This window comes from Callorhinus ursinus, unplaced genomic scaffold (genome assembly GCF_003265705.2).
Source record: "Callorhinus ursinus isolate GAN/ISIS: 27379988/994484 unplaced genomic scaffold, GSC_fseal_2.0 scaffold133, whole genome shotgun sequence".
In the NCBI taxonomy this organism is placed as follows: Eukaryota; Metazoa; Chordata; class Mammalia; order Carnivora; family Otariidae; genus Callorhinus; species Callorhinus ursinus.
In genome coordinates, this window is record NW_027397195.1 from 25,094 (window position 1) to 41,287 (window position 16,194).

Below are 16,194 nucleotides of genomic sequence, written 5' to 3' on the forward strand. Positions count from 1 at the left end.
GGTTGAAAAAGGGAAAAAGAAAAATTCAAAAAAAAAACAGTTAAAAAATTAACTTTGAAAAAATAATGAATCATGGTAAAAAAGCCATGAATTCCATGTGCAGTATTCCCCTAGCGCTGGAATTGTCCCGTTCTCATTGATCGGTAAACTTGGTCTTGGCTGGCTCTTCCTGCTGATCTTCTGGGGGAATGGCCTGTTGCTGTGGTTCCCAAATGTCTTTGCTGAAGGCGGAATTGCCCCGCCCTTGCCGGGTCCAGGCTAAGTAATCTGCTCAGGTTTGCTCTCAGGAGCTTTTGTCCCTGCAAGCTCTCGGTACAGCTTTGGAGGACGAGAGTGAAAATGGTGGCCTCCCAATCTCCGCCCGGAGGAGCCGAAAACGCGGGGCCCCGCTCCTCAGTGCGCCTGAAGAGAAAAGCAGTCAGTCACTCCCGTGTCCCCGGTCTCCGGCCGCACTCCGTGCTCACCCGGCCTGTGACTGTTTCTATCTCTGGCACCGGACCCCATGTGGAGTCTCCAAACCCAGCAGATCCCTGCGGTGCGCTCCCGCGCTGCACCTCCCTGGGGAGGAAGGGGAGTGTCCCAGGATCTGCCGCTTGTTTGGTCCCTGCTGGAGGAGCAGTGGCCCGAATGTCACTGATCACAGTTTATGGCAACCCCGAGCTGAGAGCCCGCGCCTCGGCTCCATCTCTGCGGCTGGCTTCCCTGCTCTGATACCCGGGAGCTCTGCTGCACTCAGGCACCCTTGGTCTTTCTGTGACCCCGAGGGTCCTGAGACCACACTGTCCCGCGAGGGTTCCACCCCCCGCTTAGCCACTGGAGCGATGTCCCTCAGCAGAGCCGACTTCTAAAAGTTCCAATTTTGTGCTCTGCTGCTCTATCACTTGCTAGAAACAGCCGACAGAGGCCCCCTCCCCCGCCGTCTATCCTCCCGAATATCGCCTCGGATTCACTTCTCCGCACGTCCTACCTTCCAGTAAATGGTCACTTTTCTGTTCAGAGAGTTGTTGCTGTTCTTCTCTTCGATCTCCTGTTGAGTTCGTAGGTATTGAGAATGGTTTGATCCCTATTCAGCTGAATTCCTGAGACCAGACAAAATCCAGGTCTCCTACTCCTCCGCCATCTTGCTCCCTGGCCCAGCACCTCTTGTGAGCATGCCCTTCCCTGCAGGTCCCAGAGGTGCCCAGCACTCAGCTTCCTCCAGAGGCTTTCTACATCTTCTCAGTCTATTTTTTGAATAAAATTGTGCACATAGTACAACACTCAAAGGGTACAAAAGATACAGTTAAGTCTCCCTAGACCTGTCCGCAACCACCCAGTGTTCCCAGTGTCTTGTGTCTCCTTCCTAAGATATTCTGTGTACATACACATCTATGTCTGTGATCTATGATCTTCTTTATGTGAAAGGGAATGATAGTGAGTGCTGTTTTGCCCCTGTTTTCCATGGAGGTGGTGCCATGTGGGCCATCCGCAGTCTTCCTAGTGGCTATGCAGAGTTTCGTGTGGCTGTTGTAGTCTTTGTTTGCCTGGCTTTTGGAGGGCACTTGGATTGTTCATAGCCTCTCCTATCACACATGTTAGAAGGCATATTCTTGTTCCCAGATCACTTCACACACTTGTCAATAGTGCCAAAGGATAAATTCCTAGAAGTGGAATTGCTGGGTCAGAAGGCATGCGTAGTGTAAATTTTGACAGCTGTTGGGAAGTTGTTCTCCATAAAGCCGACACACCTGTTTCTTCGCCCCTGCCCCACGGCAGTGCGCTACTGGACATTTTGATCTGTGCCGATCTGATGCAAAAGGGTCCTCTCATAGTTTTACTTCGTGTTTCACTGTTTACAAATCGGGTTGGGCATTTTTCCATATATTTAGGAGCCATTTGATTTCCTTGTGTCTTTGAATGGACCGCCCATCACCTTTGCTGGACATGAGCCAAGGCAAAAGGCAAAACTGTGTTGGGCTTGTCCTCCCAAGTGCGCCAACACCTAACAGCCCTGGAGAGCCCAGTGATATGGAAGTCAGGCAAGAGCCCAGAAGGTCGGGAGTTGTTCCTGTTCTGGGGAGCTGGGGGAAGGTCTCTAACAGGAACCAGAGCCTGCCTTCCTGGACCTCACACTGCCCAACTGTGTAGTGGATACACCAGCCCCAGAGCTACAGGTGGAAGGGATGGCCAGATTTAGATTACTGCCAGTGGGGTCTGGGCTGTGACCTTATCCCCTGCCCTCAGCCCAGACCCCAGTTGGCTGCTGGAACTCAGGAAGTACAGATGTGTGGCCCTTGGAAACTTGGCCAAGGGGAGTGGGGCCAGGCAGGAGGAGGGGGTGAGGTCTGACTCGTCCAACTCGCTGGGTGACCTCAGGAGGACTTGTCCCTCCTTGGCCTCAGTGTCCTCCTCTGTGCAGACATGGAACCCCTAAAGAGATCACCTAAAGGGCTCTCAGGATATGAAATGACTCTTGGATCTGAGGGAGGTGTGGTTTGGCCGCAGGCATTGGGAAGCTACAGGTCTTTCAGGCTTCACTGTAGATTTCATGCCCACTGGCCTTCTTGGACAGCCTTAGAGCCCCCCTCCCAAAAGCAGCATCCCCTTGTACCAGGAGCTCCCTGAGGCAGAGCTGAGTCTGTCCACAGCACAGCTCGCACATAGATGCTAAGCAGACCCTTTGCCAGGGTTACCTAGTGCCAGATCAGCCAGGTAGGCTGTAGGCCCCTGCACTGGGAAAGCTGCTTCCCAAGGCCCCTTGAGAACAGGGCCATGTTGTCCACTCTAGGTAGGTTCTTGAGACCTAGACAGGGACAGGTGGGCTGGGTGGGGCCTGCTCAGGGAAGGCCTCTCCGTGACTCTGCAAGTGGTGATTTAATTGCTCTGTAAACTTACCTTCGAGGAAGACCGCAGTGAGCTCTTGCCTCTCCAGGCTGGAACCAACATTTAGAAGTTGAAATACCAGTTTCCAATGTTTTGAGATGAGAAGAAAGGAGTCAAGAGGGTAGATAAGGGGAGCAGGTGGTACATGGAGCCTGGGGCAGTGTTGACCCTGCACCCCACTTCTCCTGGGCTCCAGGCTCCGGGCCCAGAGCCTTTACTTGAACCGTGGGGCAACTGAGTAAACAATTCTGTGAGGCTCTTTGTGGGCCCAGGGATGACTCAGCGCCTCCCCACCCTGGAAGCGTCCCAGTCAGGTGTGGAGGCCCCAGTACTGATGATTGGTAAAGAAGAGCAGGGGGAGAGGGGGAGGGGCTTTCCCAGGAAGCCTTCCTGAAAGGCTGGGGTTTGGATGAGGACTTAGGGAAGGGTACTCTGCACAGAGGGAATGGCCCCAGCAAAATCTTGGAAGGGAAAAAGCTCTAGCAAAACCAGGGAAGGTGGTGGCAGTTCTGAGACATCTCACTTGGCTGGCAGATGGACGTATGCCTAAGGTATAGGAGGATTCTTGAGGGCCAGGTTGAGGCAGATCCAGGAAGGCCCTGAAGGCCATGCTAAGGTTGATCTTTATTCTGCAGGCCAAGAAGAGCCACTCATGGTCCATGAGGCAAGGTCATTCATTTGCTCACAAATCTTTATTGAGCACCTACTGTGTGCCAGGCACTGCTCCAGGTGCTGGAGACACTGCACTTAACAGAGTCCTACTGGCAAGGAGCTTACATTTTAATAACTAATATTATAGCTAATGTTTATTGAGTATTTACCATGTGCTGTGCATGTTCTAAGCACCTTATGAATAGCATGTCAGTTAATCTTCACAATGACTTAAGAGGAGTTACTATTATTATCCTTGTTTTGCAGATGGGGAAACTGAGGCACAGAGGGGGTTAAGTGACTTGTCCATAGTCAGAGAACTATAAAGAGATAGAGCAAGACATGAACTTAGCCCTCCGGGCCAGGTTGCTTGCCCTAAACCATGAAGCTTCTCTGATCATATACTCCTCTTTGCCCCCCCACCGGACCCACAGACTAACTCCAGACCCCTCTAGGCCAGCCCCACGTTGGGCATCTGGGGGTGTGGGCCAGCTCAGTCTGGCATCAGTGACTCAGAGCAGGGTTGTCTGGCAGAGTCCACCATGTGAGAGGTCCAGAGGTACACTATTTCAGAAGAATAGTGGGGGGCTACTTCCCACCAGGCTGGCCCAGCAGGGATGTGGGGGGGTGGGGGGTGCTTCCTAGTACTGTCTTTGCCTGCACAGCCTGGCGAATGGCACCAAGAGGCGGGCAGGGCTGGGCCATTCTCCCCATTTAACAGATGGGGCATCTGGCACTGCTGAGGGCTCAACACCCCCCCCCCCACACACAGCCTGAGGATAGCAAGGGGGAAACAGCATCTAACAGGGATGCCTGGGGAGAGGCTGGGAGGGTGCTCTCCTAGCTGCTGCTAGTCTGCTAGCCCCTCCTAGTTCCTCCATGGCCCTGGGACCCAGTCATGTGAAGGGAAAATTGGGTTGTCTGGGGTCTTGACAGGATTGAAGTTTGAAGAAGACCAGGCCTGAGCAGACAGAGCCTAGTAATGCCCAAAAAACCCTCACAGAAACCACCTGTGAGGACAGCAGAGCCTTTTTGGGCAGGGATGATTCTGGCTAGTGGCCTGGGGTCACAATGAAGGGGTGAGCTTGTCAGTGGGATGAGGGCATCCAGCCTAACAATCAGAACGTAGGATGCCAAGTTCTCTCAGGTGACTTTGGCCAGGGAAGGCAGCGGGACAGGGTGGGAAGGCAGAGCAGCTTAGGAGTTAATGCAGGAGGGGCCAAGCAGAGGGCCAAAAGCCAGACCACCTGAGTTCAAAGCTGCCACTTCCCAGCTGTATGACCATAAACTAGTCACTCAACCTCTCTGTGCTTCAGTTGTCTACTCTGCAAAATGGGAATAATAATTGTACCTTCCTTCTCAGGTTATTTGAGAATCACAAGAGAGTTAATGCACTAGAAGGTGCATGGCATCTGGCACACTCAACACTAATAACTCTGCTATAGTTACTCTAGCTGCAGGGTAACATCTTATATGCTTTGCATACAATACCTCCCCATTCATCTCTGGAGATAGTGTAGGTAAAGCTCTTGGGACATAGTAAGTGCTCAGTAAATGTGGTTCTTATTAATAATGATGATAATCCTCACAGCAGCCCTTTGGGGTGGGGCTGGGTACCCCATCTTCCAAATGAGGCTCAGGACCCCACAGGGAACCAGCTGCTCAGGCAAGACTAGAAGCATGTGCATTGCATGTACAGGGAGAGGCAGGGCATCTCCTGAGAGCTCATGGTGGGCTGAGCCTTCCCCAGGGGAGTGGGTAAGGGTAAAAGGGGAACCTTGTAGTAGAGGCTAGGTCCAGGGAGAGGGGGGTTCCACCCAGGATCGGCTAGGTTATGCTGCAGTAACCCCATATCTCAATGGCTTAAGACAATACAGGTCATTTCTTGCTCACACTGTATAACTATGTCAGTGGCAGGTCATCTGGGGGTTCTGTGTCTCCTGTACTCTGTGATTCTGGTTCACAGAGCAGACACCATCTCACAGGTTGCTGGTTACTGTGCCAGAGGGACAAAGAGCTCTAGATCTGCACTGTCCAATACGCAGCCACTAGCCTTGTCTAGTTATTTAAATTTAAATGAATGAAAATTAAGTAAAATTTAAATTTAGCTCCTCAGTCACAGTAGCCACATTTCCAGTGCTTGATAGCTGCGTGCAGTTGGTAGCTGCTGTATGGGGTAGCTGGAGGGCACTTCCATCACCACAGAAAGTTCTAGTGGACAATGCCCTTCTAAGTTGAGAGTCTCCTGCCACCACGTTGGTGCCCCTGCCCAGAACTAACATGCATCCTTCTTTTTGTAACTTGCACAAGGGCCAGGAAATGCGGTCCTACTATGTGCCCACAAGGTGGGAAGAATCAGAAGTATCTGGGGAACGAATGACCACCAAAGAGTGGATCCTGAGTCAGATTTTGAGTCAGAATGCAGAAGGGGAGAACTTGAGAGACCACCGAGACAGGCAGAGGGCAGCTTGTGGGGAACTCGAGCTGCTATGTGCCCTGTGACATGACATGCTTCCCAACCCCAGGTCTTGACCCTGCCCAGAAAAAAAATGGCCTCATACAGTGGCCTAGGGGCTACATGCCTGACAGAGGGGAGGGGTGGGGGAGACAGCAGGAGGGATTCAGGTGAGCCTTATGGATGAACTCTTCTTTTGGTCAGGAACCCTGAAGACCTTCATAGACATAGGGGCTTTAGAAGTCTTTCCTGGGTAGAGCATGGCAGAAGCAGACTGATGTGTGCCATGAGGTTGGAACTATTCTCGATGACCTCTAAAGGACCCTGCTCCATTGGAGAATTGGCTAGAAAACCAGGCCTGGCCCTCCCCCTGCCTTTCCTGTTCACTTCAGCTAAATAGATCAGAAGGAAAAAGTCTGTTTGATTTTAATCTCAATGCAGGACACTGGAGATTACATTTTCCACGGAAAATGTCAGCTGTTGCCTAAAATAGGACTAGGGAGAAAAATGCTAGAAAATGTATTTTTAGGTTATATGTTTCCCTCCTGGATTCCTGCAGTCCAGTGGGCTCCTTGATACTCTCCATGGTTCAGCTGCCAGGTGCCCCAGATCTTCCAAACAGGTGGTCTGGGGAGAGGGCTCCCACAGGAAAAATGTTTGCAGATACTTGAGCTAAAAACAGGTGGACAGTTACAAGGACCTGTGTCAAGAAGGAGGAAGAGGAAGAGAGAGCCAGCCTAGGATAGACGCTCAGAGTCTGCATTGCTGACAAGCTCCCAGGTGATGCCAATGTTGCTGGCCTGGAGACTGGACTCAGTAGCAGGGCTCAGGTAGGCTCAGTTGGGGAGGAGCCCCAGACAGGCCTCAGCAGGGCCTAAGCTCAGCCTATGGAGAGAGAGGCCCATTGGAATCCACCCTTTGAGGCCCAGCTCCTGCCCCTTCCCATAGACCTGCCTACTTGCTGCGTGACCTTGTTCAAGTCACTTTTCCACTCTGGATCTCAGTTCTTGCACCTGTGAAACAGGGTGAGCATTCCTGCCCTGTCACCCCTTAGGCTGTTGAGAAGATTCAAAGACTTCAGGTACCGAGGCAACCAGCTCTGCCTGGAATAAAAGGTGCTTCAGGAAATGTAGGAGATAAAAATAGAGGTTGTAAAGTGACAGCAGGTCCTGGTGGTGTTTGGGAGCATCATTCCTCAAAATGTTCTGTGGGTCGCAGACTGGGCTTGTGGGATGGGTCTTGCCCTGAGTAGAGGGTTTGGGAGGGAACAAGTTGAGACTCAACCTCTAGGAACTGAACCATGGCAGGTTATGCTGCCTGGGACGCTGGTTGCTGAGGTCATGTCCAAGGGAACCCCAGGTAGGGCGGGGCTCAGCTGGCTGGCCGTGCTGCAGACCTTATGTCAGTGCTCCCAGAGGAGCAGGTATGTCAGAGGGAGCCCGAGCCAATGTTCTCAATTTGAGGGAGGGCCACCCTTGCCGTGGCTGTGGGGGACATTGAATAGGATTGTGCAGCCATCTGAGGAAGAGCAGTGCCCGGGAGCTATCAACTCCCTGGTGACCGCAGGGGTCCCATCTCTTCTCTAGTGTACTCTGTTTCTCCTCTGTACGTGGGGGGATAGGGGGGTTCTAGAAGGGCCCTCCTGGCTCTGATCTTGAACCAAGGTGAGCCAGGCCATACCAGACCTTCCTTAACCAGGGTGGGGTGAAGTGAGTGGAGGAGTGGAAGCCTCTGGGCTCAGACCATCCATTCTGTGACCTTAGAGAGCTGTGGGGACATGTCTAGACCTTCATGGTGGCCTGGGTAGGCACAGTTGGGAGGGACTGCTGAGACGTCTCCACAGTCCCACTGCATAACTCATTTATCTCTTGTCTCCTCATGGCTCCTGTGGCTGCCTGGATCCTGCAGAGCTCCCAAATGAGGAAGGTGAGGCTTGGGCCAGGGCGGGCTGCAAGGCCACCAGGCGACATCCTTGGACTGTTCACTTTCAGGTTGTGTCCTTCCCTCTCGCCAACAGAGTGAGGCTTGCCTGAGCCTCCCAGTATCACCCACCTGTGCCTCTAGGGCCTCAGGCTCTTACCCTTTGAATGGTAGGGAGGGAGTGGGCCAGGTGGTCTCCGAGGTGGTTCCAGCTCTGAATGGGGGCAGGTCAGTCGGTAAGGGACCCAAGCTTCACATGGTGCTCCGGTTCTCAGGGAAGTCCCTGTGGGAGCTGGTGCTGGAGCAGTTTGAGGACCTCCTGGTGCGCATCCTGCTGTTGGCTGCCCTGGTCTCCTTTGTAAGTAAGGCCCCCATCCCCCAGCATCAGAAAGCGTGGAAGGGAGAGCCAGGTTGGGCCAGTGCTCAGAGGCCCAGACTCTGAACCACAGGTCTGTCCTCTCAGCTGGGGACATCCCCGGGCCTCTACCCATCCCCTGCCTTGCTCAGACTTCAGCTTCCCTTGCCTGAAACCTCAAAGCCTGCCCCCTACACACTGGACTCCCGGCTCCCATCTGTCCCCTTCCACTCTGGCTGTCAGAGTGAGCTTTCAGAAGCACAGGTCTAATCCCCACCCCTCCCTGCCTTAGGGCCAGGTTTCTCAACCACAGCACTATTGACATTTTAGACCTGATAATTATTTGTATGGAGGCTGTCCTAGGAGCTGGAGAAGATTTAGCAACATCTGTGACCTCCACCCACTAATGCCAGCGGTACCCCCAGTTATGATAATCAAAAGTCTCCAGATGTTGCCAAATTGTCCCTCGTGGAGAGCCGCTCCCATGGCTGCCAGTGCCCCACAGAAGAATTTGGGCCTTAACCTCTTACAGCTTGTCTGTGCTGCTCTCCCCCATTCTTACTGCCTGAATGCCTCCTGGACCTGCAGGGCCACGGGGCCAGCATGGGGCTGTGGGGTGGGGGACAGTAGCTCTCACTGATGGCTGAGCAGCAGAAACCCAAGGGTAATGCAGGAACATGGCCACCCTGAGGGTGGACACAGTTCCTGCTCTTGGCCCTGTGCCCAGCAGGGCCTGGGGAGGAGACCTCAGGTTGGTGACATGGAGTGCAGGGAAGCAGGGGCCCAGCCAGCTGTGTCTGGCCTTCCTGGCACCTGTTCTTGTGGAAACTGATGACTCTTAACAGAGAAAAAAAAAGCCTATCGGTGCAGGGGCCTTACAACAGCTGAGCCCAAATGGTGCCGGTGCCCCTCCACAGTTCCAATGGACCCACTGAGACCTGTGGAAGGGAGTGACAAGTACCCAACTGGGCCAAGAGGTGGGAACAGGACTTTAACCAGGTATTCTGCCTCCAGGCCTGGGCTCTGGCTGGAATTATGCTTCTCTGGCCAATGGACTTCAAGCTCAAGCCTGTAACGGGATCACCTGGGTTTGTTAACACATAGACTGCTGGGCCTCACCCCAAAGTTCCCGACACGGGAGCACCAGGATAGACCCTGAGAATTGCATTTCTAACAAGGTCCTAGGTGATGCTGTGGTTGCCAGTCTGGCATCACACTTGGAAAACCACAGCCAGGCAGACAGTGAGACCTCTAGCTGTACAACTGCCCCGCATCCTGGAAGTTGGCTGGGTGGGACGTGGACGGCGGTAGTCACTACCTGCAGATGAGCCAAGGTCTCAGAGCAGCCCTCTCCAAGCCCAGCGCTCCCCAGGGGTACCTCTCCTAAAGCAGGAGACAGCAGACCCAGGGTATGAAGGAAATGGTGAGCAGACCGTGGCCCATAGCATCGCCCCAACTCACCAGCTCTGACTCCATAGGTCCTGGCCTGCTTTGAGGAGGGTGAAGAGACAGCAACAGCCTTCGTGGAGCCCCTGGTCATCATGCTGATCCTCGTGGCCAATGCTGTCGTGGGCGTATGGCAGGTGGGAGGCACAGAGCTGGGCCTGGGCCCTCGGGTCTCCCAACTGCTCCATGTGACCGCCACTTGATGTTAGAGTCCTGGAGGTCCTACTGCTTCTAGCTCCATCCCAGGCCCCAGGGGTGTCATTACAAGGGGTCAGCCTGCAAGGGCCAGTGGGGATGACCACCTACCTGCCTCATGTTCTACAGGAACGCAATGCTGAGAGCGCCATTGAGGCCTTGAAGGAGTATGAGCCTGAGATGGGCAAGGTGATCCGCTCAGACCGCAAAGGTGTGCAGAGGGTCCGTGCCCGGGACATCGTCCCTGGAGACATCGTGGAGGTGGCAGGTACATTGGGGGCCTCTTTTCATTATGTGATGCTGGTGAGCCGATCCCTGTCTATGCCCTCATCTTTCTGGCTCATACACAGCAGGTAGCTCTCGGATCCCTCCAAAGCTCTTCAGCCAAAACCTTGTTGGACAGATCAGGAGACTGTAGGGGGGAGCAGCATCTATCTCGGGGATCACAGCCCAGGCCCCTGCCTCTCAGCCCTAGCCTTGGCTCCTGGCCGTCCTCCTGGCTCTGCCAAGGGGTGGTGCCAAAAGCCACACTCAGCCACTCTCTCTCCACAGTGGGGGACAAAGTACCCGCTGACCTTCGCCTCATCGAGATCAAGTCCACCACACTGAGAGTGGACCAATCCATCCTGACAGGTGAGGCCCAGAGGCTAGGGCTGAGCAGGGGATAGGTCCAAGGATGGGGGTGTCTTCATGTGGGGCTTCTCATTTCTGATTCCGTGACCAGGTGAATCCGTGTCTGTGACCAAGCACACTGATGCCATCCTGGATCCCAGAGCTGTGAACCAGGACAAGAAGAACATGCTCTTCTCCGTAAGTTCCTGGGATGGCTGGGGCCTTTGTCTGGACACTGATAATAAAAACTTTAACATTTAATCAGTTAAAGCCCTACCAGAAAGAACCTCCTCGATTATTGACAATATGTACACATTTATAGTACTGGTAATAGCTTGTGTTTACTGAAGGCTGTGTGCCTGGCACTGTTCTAAGCCCTTTACATGTATTTAAGCCTCGCGGTGCTTTTAAAGTAAGTACTCTTGTTATTTGCATTTTCCAGGTCACACAGCCAGTGAATGGTAGTGCTGGGATGTGAATTGAGACATTCTGACTCCAAAGCTTTCCCTCTTGCCTCCTAGGCTTATCCTGCTTTAACCTGGAGAGGGATAGAGCTAGCCCATAATCACTCAATGGAGACTCCTCTAGAGATAAAGGTTGTCAAAGTGGTGGAGGCTGGCAGAAACAGTCCATTTCTCAGATGGGAAAACCAACCCCCTGAGGCAAGATGCCAGGGCCCAATGGCTCTTTTCAGGGCAAGTGGTGGGCTCAACTCTGGTGGGAATGATATGCCTCTGTGGCCTCAAAGGGACTTAACCGTTGATAACTTACAGGCTGCCCAGAAACACCTGAAGCTGAACATGGGAGCCATGAGGATGGGTCAGGCCATTTGGCCGTGGCCCGTGGCACCAAGTTATAAGGCTAGAAAACCTCCCCGGAAGTGAACAGAAATGGAGAAAGCGATATTTGCCCAGAGTTCTTAAGGGGAGCACCCTGCCTAGATACATGGAAGCCTTGGACCAGCTGCTTTGAAGTGGGGAGGGGGGTGTACAGGGCATGCTCAAGCATCAGTAGCTGTCATGAGGTAGCTTTCTAAGGGAGATGCTCCAGCTAACAGCAGGTCATTTCCTTAGCTGAAGGGCCTGCAAAAGGGGGGGGGGAGGGGGGGGGGGGGCGGACGAAAGAAGCTGAGATTGCCGGTGGCACCTACCTTTCCTCCAGCCTCAGCACAGGGCACCTGTCTGAGGGGATACCAGCTTATTAGCCTCCTCAGAGCAGCAGCTTTGTCAAACGATTTTATAGAAGAGGACACAGACGCTCCAGGCTAGCTAGCCTTTATACCAGGACTTAGGGATTTTACCAGGGCCTTGGGAGTGGATGGACGTAAACTCAAGTTCTCTGGATTCTTCAGTAAATATTTACCTAGGATCACAGTCAGCCTGGCACTCCGGTGTGGCCACATTGGCTTTTTATGAATCGCATTTTTCAAAGTTGGTATTGTGCTGTGCTAGGTGATCACACTGTCAGTATTGGTGCAGTGCTTCCTGTGCCAGGCCCCATGACAGGCACTGGGGATATGGTGCTGCAGCGAGTTCTGCCTGGCCTTGGCGGAGTTAGCACTGTCATGGGGACGACCGACAAAGCTCAGTACTGGATAGCTGCGTAAGGCTGGGAGCACTGAGCGACATGGAGACAAAGGAAGCCCAATAGGGGATAAGAACGTTGCCCTAGCCTGAAGGGGTCGGGGTCCTGGGCTCCCGTCGGGATGCTAAGCAGCCCTTCTCATCTCTCCCCCGGCCAGGGCACCAATATCGCATCGGGCAGGGCCCTGGGTGTGGCGGTGGCCACAGGCCTGTACACGGAGCTGGGCAAGATCCGGAGCCAGATGGCGGCAGTGGGGCCAGAGCGGACGCCACTGCAGCGCAAGCTGGATGAGTTCGGGCGGCAGCTGTCCCGAGCCATCTCTGTGATCTGTGTGGCCGTGTGGGTCATCAACATCAGCCACTTTGCTGACCCGGCCCATGGCGGCTCCTGGCTCCATGGCGCTGTCTACTACTTCAAGATTGCCGTGGCCCTGGCCGTGGCTGCCATCCCTGAGGGCCTCCCGGCTGTTATCACTACCTGCCTGGCTCTGGGCACACGGCGCATGGCACGCAAGAATGCCATTGTGCGGAGCCTGCCCTCCGTGGAGACCCTGGGCTGCACCTCAGTCATCTGCTCCGACAAGACTGGCACACTCACCACCAACCAGATGTCTGTCTGCCGGGTGAGAAGCTGCAGTCGGCTTGGGGTCCTGCTGGTGCTGCTGTGTGATGCTCAGCAGGCTGAGCTCCCTCCTCGGGCTGCCCCCTGACTCCTTTCTGGCAAGGGACGGAGGACAGACCTGTGGGCTGCCCCATGGTGGGGAGCAGCTCCAGGCTTTCATGGGGCAGAGCAGCAAAGTCTGGCTAGACATGTGTCACTAGGACCCAGATGTCACTGTAGGGCCCTGGCAGGTCATTGCCTGTCTACGAACCTCAGTTTCTCCAGCTGAAATTTGGGTATGCAAGCTTTGATAGACAGCCATAAAGGACAAAGCAGAGGGTCAAGTAGAGCCTTGGCATCTGAGCCAAGCTGGGCCTGGACCCAACCAGGTTCTGTCCTGCTCCACCATGACTCCACAGCCAATGCCTATCACCAGATAGGCCAGCTCCAGTGACCTGGGAAGGGCTGGGTCAAGAACTGTCCCATTTCCTGGCACTCAATCCCAGATCCTGGGCCTGCTGCCTGCATGCTCCAGGGATTCTGGCTGAAACTCCAGCAGGCCCATGAGGCAGAGGTGTGTGTGGGGTAATGGTGAAGGCTGTGGGTTTCCCACCCCTCCCAGATTCCCCCCATCACCCTTCTCCCACCTCTGCTCCTGTAATTTGCCCACTGGGAAACTCAGGCTCTATATCCAAAACCCTGAAGCCCATTAGAGGCTGCCACAGGGGTAGGGGCACCAGCAAGCTTTACATCCTGTGGCCCCTGACCTCTAAAATCTCTAGTAGGACTTCATTTGAACAGAGTGTTCCTTAACTGTAATAAAGATTTGGAAAACACACTATAGGGAATTTGTAGAGGCCTTACTTGCTGGAAGAGGGCCTGAGAAACTTCACTTCTCAAGAGCTATGCTGGCTGGAGGGCTGCCCTCAGGAGTAGGGAGGGGAGCACAAAAAAGGGACATTTGTTGAGCACCTACTGGGTGCTGAGCTGGTCATTGACTTGGAAATGTGCAGCAAGGCAACTTCTGGAAAGCAAGAACCATCTCCTGGGTGAAGCTGGCTGACAGGCAAGGAAATGGGCTGCCCTGGGAGGGGTAAACCCCCTGACCCTGGGGTGCATAGGTAGGGGCCGGGTGACCCAGCAGGCCCTGTAGGCAAGAGCTCACTGTCTGCGAACACCTTTGCGCAGGAGAGTCTGTGCCTCAGAGCAGTGTGTGGGTTTCCACCCTTAGAGGCCAGGAACCCATCCCTTCAAGAGGAAAAGAGGGGCAGCTGTACTCTGATCCCACTCTCTTCTCCTCTTACCAGTGGAGAAACTAATGCTCATGTGCTCAGCCGGGAGCTGCATTAACAAAATGGGCAAGGACCCAGGCTTCCTGCCCCATGTCAGGGCTCCATCCAGAACATTGAGGAATCTGCCTTATACCCCTCAGGGGGTCCAGAGCAGAGGCCCTGCCACAGCCAGAACCCTACTCTCACACTGCACCTTCCAGAGCTTGGCAGGAGAGAAGGCCAGCAGCTACTCCAGGGGCCCAGAGGATCCCACCTTTGGGTCAGGCTTTATTCAGACTGGCTGCCCAAAAAGGAGAGAGGTGAGGGCTTGCCTAAGCATGCCTCTGTCCTCTCCAGATGTTCGTGGTAGCCGAGGCCGAAGCAGGCTCCTGCCATCTGCACGAGTTCACCGTCTCAGGCACCACTTATGCCCCGGAGGGCGAAGTGTGAGTGCTGGGCAAGGGGGTGTGGTGGGCGGGGTTCCGCGGTGAGCTGAGCCACACTGGACAGCTCTGAGTTCTGTGGGAGGGATCAGGAGGCCATCCACCTCCCAGGGATGGGGCCAAATGCCCTGGTACGAAGGCCCGGCCCCACAGGAGGCAGGAGGAGCAGCTTGTGCACTGTGGGCAGTTCGATGGGTTGGTGGAGCTGGCGACGATCTGTGCCCTCTGCAACGACTCGGCGCTGGACTACAACGAGGTGGGACCCAGCGCTCTTTCGTGACCTCACTAGTACCCAGGTGACCCTTCTCCAGAGTCTCAAAACTCCCAGGATTGGCAGTCCCTGCTCCTTTGGAGTGCCACACCCCAGGAACACTGCCCCCCTGCAGACCCCCACCGCCACTGCTTTCTCACACTGGCTTTGAGACTATGCCCCAGGGCTCTTGGGCTGTGGAAGACGGTAATGTAAGGGACTGTAGTGCCACGGTGTCGAGGAAGAGATTTGGGCAGTAGGACTAGGGAGGGTGTTTACAGTAGAAGGCAAGGCCCAGCCCAGAAAAGGCCCACAGGTCATAACAAGCTGATGGGATGCAGGCACTGAATGCCCTTACCTGCTGCTGGAGCAGTGGAATGGAACATGCATGAAGATACTCCTGCCTGAGGGAGGGACTTGACCAGATCAAGTCAGGTCCCATAATGAGCTGAAGGCAGTAGACAGCCACCAAGGGGTTTTGAGCAGAGGAGTGATATATATGGTCAGATCTGCATTTACCAAAGATCACCTAGGCTTTTGTGTGGAGGATGGCACAGACAGGGCAAGAGTGGATTCAGGGAGCCCCTGTGCGGTCCCCCAGGTCAGAGAGTTGCTGGCTGGGGCTCCAGGGAAAGGGAAGAAAGCATGGGTTGGAGATTTAGGGTGGGACTTGGTGACTGGCTAGGTGAAAGAGAGGGAGGGTACCTCCTGGTTGCTGTTCTGGCTAGGACTGTCACTGGAGTGGCAAATATAGGGATAAGGGGAGGTGGCCTGAGGGTCACTAAGGAACCAAGTCCAACAGGCAGCAATTAGATATGTGGGCTCGGAGCTCAGCGGAAATGTCACTGCCAGGCTGGGCCCTGGAAGTCAAGCACATGAAAGGTGGGGGAAATGGGGTGTATGAGGCCTCAGGGAGAGAAGGTGGGAGGGAAGGAGCAGGGTCTGGACAGCAGAGTTTAGAAAGAGGAATCTGGGGAATCTGGAGAAGGAGGCTGAGAAGGGGCCTGCAGAGAGTGAGGTGGGTAGCAGGGAGGATACATGTTCACTGATGACCGGGGCGGGAGGGGGTGGGGGGGGCGGAGGGGGTGTCAGAAGGGAAGGGAAGCCTCAGTGCCAGACACTATCCAGACCTCATGTCAGCTGGACTGGGAAGGGCGCCACTGGTCTGCTGCAAAGGAGGTCAAAGGTAACTCTGGTAAAGGGAGCTCCAGGGGCCAGGAGGTAAGGTAAGGATGTGGGAGGTAAGGATGGGGGTCCACTGGAGGCTGCCCTGCTCTTCACCCCCTGTACTCTGGGCCCCACCAGGCTAAGGGCGTGTATGAGAAGGTAGGAGAGGCCACGGAGGCGGCTCTGACTTGCTTGGTGGAGAAGATGAATGTGTTTGACACCAACCTACAGGCCCTATCCCGGGTGGAGCGAGCCAGTGCCTGCAATGCGGTAAGCACAGTGAGGGCTCTGGCCACAGACCTCGTAGCTGGGGCGTCTGGGCATCTAGAGAAGAAAGAGAGGACGACAAGGTCTTGGGAGGCCTCTGGGAGGAGGAGGGACCT

General features: G+C 54.6%; 1 protein-coding gene across 10 annotated transcripts in view; it reads left to right on the forward strand.

The window, feature by feature from the left end:
- Positions 1-16,194, forward strand: part of ATP2A3 (ATPase sarcoplasmic/endoplasmic reticulum Ca2+ transporting 3) — a 49,687-nt gene that overhangs the window by 12,178 nt on the left and 21,315 nt on the right. For 3 of the 10 annotated variants that reach the window (XM_073890216.1, XM_073890217.1, XM_073890218.1), the window contains exons 2-11: positions 7,877-7,894; positions 8,164-8,246; positions 9,722-9,826; positions 10,014-10,152; positions 10,437-10,517; positions 10,609-10,694; positions 12,238-12,702; positions 14,309-14,397; positions 14,506-14,650; positions 15,950-16,081. In XM_073890216.1, the coding sequence (XP_073746317.1) occupies positions 7,877-7,894; positions 8,164-8,246; positions 9,722-9,826; positions 10,014-10,152; positions 10,437-10,517; positions 10,609-10,694; positions 12,238-12,702; positions 14,309-14,397; positions 14,506-14,650; positions 15,950-16,081 (1,343 nt within the window). The remainder of the gene's footprint in view (positions 1-7,876; positions 7,895-8,163; positions 8,247-9,721; positions 9,827-10,013; positions 10,153-10,436; positions 10,518-10,608; positions 10,695-12,237; positions 12,703-14,308; positions 14,398-14,505; positions 14,651-15,949; positions 16,082-16,194) is intronic. The other 7 variants (XM_025851341.2, XM_025851335.2, XM_025851340.2 and 4 more) reach the window with 5 other exon arrangements.